This window comes from Piliocolobus tephrosceles, chromosome 6, assembly GCF_002776525.5.
Source record: "Piliocolobus tephrosceles isolate RC106 chromosome 6, ASM277652v3, whole genome shotgun sequence".
In the NCBI taxonomy this organism is placed as follows: Eukaryota; Metazoa; Chordata; class Mammalia; order Primates; family Cercopithecidae; genus Piliocolobus; species Piliocolobus tephrosceles.
The window spans coordinates 157,360,529-157,368,668 of NC_045439.1; the positions used below are offsets into that span (position 1 = coordinate 157,360,529).

Genomic DNA, 8,140 nt, shown 5'->3' on the forward strand with positions numbered 1-8,140 from the left:
TCCTGGATGAGGGTGGAAAGAAGGTTGGGGTCCTAGTCCAACGAGTTTAAGTTTCCTTTCACACTGGAGCACCCAGGCTTGCTTGACCTGGGTGCCCACTGGCTGAGCGCCTGCCCGGAGTGGCCCAGTAGGGATCTCCTCCTCCCTCCCAAGCCAGGGAGAGGGATGAAGCCAGGAAAGATGGCCACCTCCCCCAGGAGAGTAGCGTCTGGCTTTTGGTGCAAGAGCCCCTTCTCTCAGGTGCTGGAAAACGTCGTATTTTACTGATTTCCCCGTTCTCTCCATTCCCTCCTTCCCCTATCTGTTGGAGGCTTGCAGCTGTCCTTTTGCATAGACACATGGTGGTCTCAGGAGCTAACATCAGCCCTTCTACAAGCCAGGGGAACACCAAACACTTGCCTGTCAATCGACCTCCACTCAGCTGGGTTCAGACAAGCTCAGGGACCACCCCAGGCTCAGCAGTGCCGACTGTAGCCTTGTAGCAGTTACTGCTGCACACACGTGAGGACACATAGGAAGGGTACGCATTTGATACAGGCTTCCCATGGAAATACCTTCTCAAACCTGGAGCGGGGTGAGAATGTGGCAGCCCTCGGCCCCTCCTGGGTCAGAAGCTGGCTCAGCCCAGCGTTCACAGAGGCCAGCCTCCCAGAGCCCGAGAAGAGGCCTGCGCCAGGCGTGGTCACTGTAGGATGCAGATTGTGCAACAGGAGCCAAGGGATGGAGAGGCATTCTGGTCAGAGACTTGGAAAGCTTCTGGAACAGGGTGAAACATTCATCAGGTGACCCAGGGGACAGGCTCTCCAGGAAGGAAGCCCAGTTCCAGTTCCAGCAGTAGCCAGAGTTCTCGGCATGTTAGGACGGTGGGATCCTAGCCTGGGGCAGTGGGGGGGTGGGGGTGGGGGCGGGCGGGAACGGGACAAGGCCTGCGGCAGTGCAGGAACCCAGCTGCGGCACCCTGACCCTCCGGCCATGCCCTTCTGCTCCTGTGCAGGGGACAGCAGAGGGGAGTTCGGGGACTGAGGTCCCAAAGGCCTGGTCCCCTCCTTGCTCTCGCAGCCAGTCCTTGCTCTAGGACAGTGACCCATGTCTGCAGCCCGACCCAGCCCACCCACAGAGCCCGGCGTCCCAGAGCTGCTGGGGGGCACGGTGGTCGGGAAGTGAGCGGTTGGGCAGCCCTCCGCAGGGCTGCTGCCAGGTATCAGCCTCGGAGGTTTCCCTGAAACAGAGCCAACGCCCGCAAAGACCTGGGCAGACCGCATGGGCCAGGGGGTCAGGGGACCCGGTCCCTGAGAGGTGTCAGAAAAATGCTCCCAGGAGGACGCCAGGCTGCCGAGGCCCGTGGCTGACACCAGGGGGCAGGGCGGGGCGGCGGGGACGGCAGCCGGAGGAGGGAGCCGCCCAGACCCGGCCCGGGGGCGAACCAAGAGCGGGCGTGGTGGGCGCCTGCGAGCTGCGGCTTGCGGTGTTGGGCCTTGGGGACATCGCTCGGGGAGGGGAGAGCCCCGCGCCGCGGCCGGGAAGGGGGACACAGCCCACGCGTGCGGCGCCCGACGGCTTCTCCCAGCACGCCCGAGCCCCCGTGCAGGCGGCGGCCCGGCCCCTTTGTGCCTGGCGTGTCACGCGCGGGCGCTCCCGCCGCCGCGCCCGGGAGAGGCCCCCGGCACCCCGGGCCCCTTTCCAAGCACAACAGCGGCCCCGCCGCGGCCCCGCGCTGACCCACTTTCCCTCCCGCCTCCTCGGCCCGAGGCCGAGAATCCAGCGGCCGCCGCCAAGCAGGTGCGAGCCGTCGGGCGGGGCGCGCGGGCGGCGGAGGGGATGGGCCCCTGAACCACCCCGAGCGCCCCACCACAGCTTCCCGGGGCGAGCCAGGTTTCCGGGGCGGGGACCGCGAGGAGGAGGAGGAGGGGGAGGAGGGGGAGGGGGAGGAGGGCGAGGAGGAGGGGGGGCACGGCGGGGGAAGGGGAGGGAGAGGACCCGGGACGGCGGGCGGGCAGAGGAAGGGGAAAGGAAGGCAGAGAGATGGGGGGAAAGAAAGGAGGGGTGCGGGAAAGGAGGAGGGGAAGGAGCCGTGGGAGGAGGAGGAGGGGTGCGGGAGAGAAGGCCGAGGGGGAGGCGGAGGGAAACCGCACCCCTGCCTCTTTCCTGGGCCGTGGCCAGCCGGGGAGGAAATGTTGAAATGGGCGAAGTGCACATCCGCCCCCAGGCCTAAGGGGTCTAGGGCTCAGGCCGCACCGACCCCGCCCTTCCCAGCCCTTCCTGCCTGACCTCTGCCACCGATGGGCGAGCCCCGTTGCTGGGAGGCGGTTCACTACGGAGCCTGGACCCTCCCCCAAGTTCAGCCCGCCGGAGGCGTGTGCACTTTCAGACGAGAGCACTTACTCACCGAATGACCGTGCCTACTTGGGGAGCCATCTGGCCCCAGAACCTCCAGGAGCAGGGTAGCTAATGTCGTGGCCTGGCACTGGGAAGCGCCGGTCCTTCGTCCCTTTCCCTGCTCCTGGGCACCCCAGGCCCCTTGGGGCGTTTGCCTGAGGCAAACCTGGAAGAGTCCCCTGAGCCAGGGCAGGGGCTTTGCCTGCTTCGTCCTTGTTCACCCCTGTGCGTAGCTACTACCTATTACCTACCCACTGTCCACAAGTGTCAGTGACTGATATAGGGGAGTCACAGTAATTCACACATCTATCACAAAGGGACATTGATACTCACAGTTCCTTCTCACCCCTACTTCCAGGCAGCCATTGTTAATGGGTGCGTGTGTACAGTGCTGGGCACATACCAACATGCACGGATGCGTGTTGACATGCTTTGTATAGAAGAAACGGGGCCAGGATATCATAAAAAGAGCTAATGGGTAATGAGTATTCATCAAATGCCAAGCTCTTGGTCTGAGCACTTCGCAAATACCAATTTAATCATCACGAACCTCAGTAAAGTTTATTACTATTACTCGAAGTTTTCAGATGAGGAGCCTGCGGCACAGAGAGGTTAAGTAGCCTGCCCAGGATCACACAGCTACTAAGAACTGAAGTCAGGATTTGAGCCTGACTCCAGAACTCATAAGGGTAACAATGAGGCCTCCCACTTTTCTATGCGTATTATTCCACTAATTACTGTTTCCACTAAGAATATGTTCTTTTCTGCAACCAATGGAAGATTCCTAGAAGAATCTAGAAGATTCCTAAGAACTGCTGGCTATGTGGGTTTGAGATTTTTTTTTTTTCTGAGATGGAGTCTAGCTCTATTGCCCAGGCTGGAGTACAGTGGCATGATCTCAGCTCACTGCAACCTCCGCCTCCTGGGTTCAAGCGGTTCTCTTGCCTCAGCCTCCTGAATATCTGGGATTACAGGAACCTGCCACTATGCCCAGCTAATTTTTGTATTTTAAGTAGAGACGGGGTTTCACTGTGTTGGCCAGGCTGGTCTCGAACTCCTGAACTTGTGATCCACCCACCGAGGCCTCCCAAAGTTCTAGGATTACAAGTGTGAGCCACCACGCCCGGCTGTGTGTTTGAGATTTCTAGAGACATTAGTAAAACCCTCCAAAACAGTGGGGACCTTACATCAGTCTGCAGGTTCAAGCTCCATACTGGACTCCCACCTCCCCAACCCCACCCCCGCCCCACCAGAAAAGGACCCTCCATCCCCTTCAGGTCATAGAGAGAGGAAGAGGGAAGCCTCAACAGGCCCATCTGGCCCTGGTAATGGGCATGGTGACATTTGGGCAGAGAACCCCAGGGCCCTGCATCTGCAGACCTGGGACAAGCAGAGAATACCCAAAGGGGGTGCTAGTGGCATTGCCTGGCCGTGGCTCTGTCCAGCTGTGGCATCATGTCCCATGGGCAAAGTGTCCGAGCAAGCCTGCTTCTGCCATTGACCTAGGAAGGCCTCATGACACCTGCTCATTGTCTAAGCCTGTTCTTCCTGCAGCCTCTTTTTTTTTTTTTTTTTGAGGCGGAGTCTCGCTCTGTCGCCCAGACTGGAGTGCAGTGGCTGGATCTCAGCTCACTGCAAGCTCCGTCTCCCGGGTTTACGCCATTCTCCTGCCTCAGCCTCCCGAGTAGCTGGGACTACAGGCGCCCGCCACCGTGCCTGGCTAGTTTTTTGTATTTTTTAGTAGAGACGGGGTTTCACCGTGTTCGCCAGGATGGTCTCGATCTCCTGACCTCGTGATCCGCCTGTCTCAGCCTCCCAAAGTGCTGGGATTACAGGCTTGAGCCACCGCGCCGCCCGGCCACTTCCTGCATCCTCAAGATTCCGAGTGCCCTCCAAAATAAGATCTTTTTCTGTAGTTGTTACTGTGGGTTAAGAACCCTCCTGTCTGATACATACAACTGATTGCAAACTTTTAATTTTTGCCAATCTGATAAGCAAAAAAAAAAAAAAAAAAAAAAAAATTCGCGGATTTACTTTACATTTCCTTTTTAATAGGGAGGTTGGGTAGAGACTTCTTGCTTTGCTAACGCCTGTAATCCCAGCACTTTGGGAGGCTAAGGTAGGAAGATCCCTTGAACTCAGGAATTCAAGCCAAGCTGGGCAACGTAGCAAGACTTCATCTCTACTAAAGGAAAAAACAGTCCATTTTCCTCTTCTTCCAGCCCAACAGATCTGTGGCTGGGCAGCCGCTGTTGAGCTCCACTACATTTCCTGCCTGCTTTATAGTTAGGCTTGTCCACAGGACCAAGTTCTCAGCGACAGAGTAAGAGCAGGCCTGTGATAGGAGGCTCTTCTGTGCCTGGGCCTCCAAGCTGCCTAGAATCTGGCTGTGGCAGTGCCCTAGGGGAGGTGAGCAGCGGGAGAGAAGGGTCCTGGGGTTTTGGGGGACCAGGAGGAGCAGAGCTGCTGCCCAGCCCAGACCCATAACCTGAGAAAGTAAGAGTGAGGGCTCATTTTATGTGTTAACTTAAATATCTGGCCACATTGCTCAGATATTTGATTAGACACTATTCTAGATGTTTTTATAGAGGTATTTATTGATTGATTTATTGATTGAGACAGAGTCTCACTCTGTTGCCCCGGCTGGAGTGCAGTGGCACAATCTTAGCTCACTGCAACCTCTGCCTCCCAGGTTCAAGCGATTCTCGTGCCTCGGCCTCCCAAGTAGCTGGGATTACAGGCATGTGCCACCATGCCCTGCTAATTTTTGTATTTTTAGTCGAGATGAGGTTTCACCATGTTGGCCAGGCTGGTCTCCTGACCTCAAGTGATCTGTCCGCCTCGGCCTCCCAAAGTGCTGGAATTACAGGCCTGAGCTACCACACCTGGCGAAAGTATTTTTTAAGATAAGATTAACCTTTAAATGAGAAGATTTTGAGTAAAGCAGATTATTCTCCACAATGCGGGCAGATCTCATCCCATCAGTTGAAGACCTTAAGAGAAAAGAGACTGACCTGATCCGAGCAAGGAGGAATTCTGCTAGCAGACTGCTCGTGAACTCCAACTTGGAATATCAGTCTCCAGCCTACCAGCTTACTCTGCAGATTTTGGATTTACCAAGCCTCCACAATTGCAGAAGCCAATTCCTTAAAATAAATCCCTTAAAACAGTTCCCTAAAATAAATTCTTCAAAATTCCTTAAAATAAATATGTGTGCATGTGTGTGTCTGTGTATATATATATCCTATGTAATGTCTAATATAGATCTATAATATATATTAGATAAATATACACATATTTATCATATATATATGTGTGTGTGTGTGTGTGTGTGTGTGTGTGTGTGTGTGTATTTCTCCTATTGGTTCTGTTCTCTGGAGAACCTGACTAATACCAAAACAGATCTGTTTTTTCATCTACCCTCTGTGTCATCGGATCTCTTTGTTAGAACAGGTGAGCCTTACCCTAACTAATTCAGAGGTGGATTCGTTTTCATGCATGTAGCTACTTCTTGTTTAGCTTCTATTATCTGCCTGTATTTTAAGGTTCTTTGTCTTCATATGACTCCAGGAATGTTATATATTAAGTATATTAACCTTTTGACTATTATATGTGTTGCAAACATCTTCTTGCAGTCAGTCACTTGTCTCTTTGTTTTATTTGGAGTGGCTTTCAACCTAGAGCAACCTAGTCCCCAAACCCAGGGCCGCAGACTGTTCTCTGTCTGTGGTTTGTTAAGAACCAAGTTACATAGCAGATGACTGGCAGGCGTGGGAGCATGACTGAGCGCCGCCTCCTGTCAGATCAGCAGTGGAATTAGATTCTCATAGGAGCACAAACCCTACTGTGAACTGTGCGTGTGAGGGATCTAGGTTGCGCCCTCCTTATGAGACTCTAATACCTGATGATCTGAGGTGGAACAGGTTCATCCTGAAACCATCCTCACCTCAGTCCGGGCCTGTGGAAAAATTGGCTTCCACAAAACTGGTCCCTGGTGCCAAAAAGGCTGGGGACTGCTGACCTAGAAGATATATTAGTTATGACTCTTGGTGCATACTCGTGACAGAAATCCCGCTAAATCTAGTATAATGCAGAGGACAGTTCACTGAGCAACTCAGATAATTGCCACCTTTATAATATTGAAGCTTCCCACAGGAAACATAACACGTCTCTCAATGTATGTCCTTTAATACGATTACAAATGTGTCTTCACACAGGTTCTCCAGAACTTTGGATATGCCTATGCCTAGATTATTTGTGATTGTTGTTGGTTTTGCAAATGTCATCTCCTATTGATTATTTATGGGTATCTATGGAAAGTATTGGTTTTTGTGTATTTGCTCTGTGCCCGCTTGCCATCTGACTGGTTCTTATATTTTATTGACCCTTCAGAGGATATGAATTATGCTGATTTTAATGTCTTCTCCTGATTCCTGCATTATTATCCTGTTTTCTCCAGGGTTCTGTCTACTTCTTCTGCAGGCTGTTGGTTTCCTTCAAATGTCTGGGGGTTCTTGATTGTCCGATCCCATTTGTAAATGAGTGCCCAGGCAGTGGTTCTCAAAGTGAGATCCACGGACACGTGAGTTCTTAAGACTCTTTCTGGGTGTCTGCAAAGTCAAAACTATTTAATAGGAATAAAAAAGACTTTTTTTTTTTTTTTCTCTGATGGGTGTTCAGGTGCTTGCTTCAGCAGCACATATACAAATGGGTGTTCAGTGGAGTTTTCCAGAATCTACATGATGTGTATTATCACTACAGCTTGAAAGAAGAAGGAGGTATGAAAATCCAGCTGTTGGCTGGGCATGGTGGCTCATGCCTGTAATCCCAACACTCTGGGAGGTGAGGTAGACAGATTACTTGAGGTCAGGAGTTTGAGACCAGCCTGACCAACATGGTGAAACCCCATCTCTACTAAAAAAAAAGAAAAAAAGAAAAAAGAAAAAAAAATAGCTAGGCATGGTGGTGCATTCCTGTAATCTCAGCTACTTGGGAGGCTGAAGCAGGAGGATTATTTGAACTGGGAGGCAGAGGTTGCAGTGAGCCGAGATTATGCCACTGCACTGCAGCCTGGGTGAGACTCTGTCTCAATAAATAAATTAATTAAATTAAACACATAAAATTAAAACAACAAAAAAGAAAATCCAGCTGTCTATTCAGCCAGATATTGGGGAGTTTTTGTTTGTTTTTGTTTTGTTTTTTTTGAGACAGAGTTTCACTCTTGATGACCAGGCTGCAATACAGTGACACCATCTCAGCTCACTGCAGCCTCTGCCTCCCAGGTTCAAGTGATTCTCCTGCCTCAACCTCCCGAGTAGCTGGGATTACAGGTGCGCACCACCATGCCTGGCTAATTTTTTGTATTTTTGGTAGAGATGGGGTTTCCCCATGTTGGTCAGGCTGGTCTCAAACTCCTGACTTCAGGTGATTCACCCACCTCGGCCTCCCAAAGTGCTGGGATTACAGGCGTGAGCCACCGCGCCTGGCCCATTGGGGAGATTTTAAAAAATATAAAATGGGCCAGGCATGGTGGCTCATGCCTGTAAACCCAGTACTTTGGGAGGCCAAGGTGGGTGGATCATTTGAGGTCAGGAGTTTAAGACCAGCCTGTCCAACATGGTGAAACCCCATGTCTACTAAAAATACAAAATTAGCCAGACATGGTGGCACATATCTGTAATCCTGGCTACTTAGGAGGCTGAGGCAGGAGAATCGCTTGAACCCAGGATGCAGAGGTTGCAGTGAGCCGAGATCACGCCACTGC

General features: G+C 52.4%; 1 protein-coding gene across 1 annotated transcript; it reads left to right on the forward strand.

Moving 5' to 3' along the window:
• Positions 1-338: 338 nt before the first annotated feature.
• Positions 339-5,096, forward strand: LOC111528817 (translation initiation factor IF-2-like). The gene is made up of 3 exons (XM_023195657.1): positions 339-470; positions 1,076-1,779; positions 4,599-5,096. The coding sequence occupies exons 1-3, from the start codon at positions 339-341 to the stop codon at positions 4,630-4,632; spliced, it is 870 nt and encodes a 289-aa protein (XP_023051425.1). The 3' UTR covers positions 4,633-5,096.
• The last annotated feature ends 3,044 nt before the right edge of the window (positions 5,097-8,140 follow it).

Coding starts and splice junctions, on each gene's coding strand:
- LOC111528817 (XM_023195657.1), top strand. CDS start 339: ATGGTGGTCTCAGGAGCTAACATCAGCCCTTCTACAAGCCAGGGGAAC. Junction 471..1,075: donor CAGGCTCAGCAGTGCCGACT/GTAGCCTTGTAG, acceptor TCCTTGCTCTAG/GACAGTGACCCATGTCTGCA. Junction 1,780..4,598: donor CAGCGGCCGCCGCCAAGCAG/GTGCGAGCCGTC, acceptor CTCTTCTTCCAG/CCCAACAGATCTGTGGCTGG.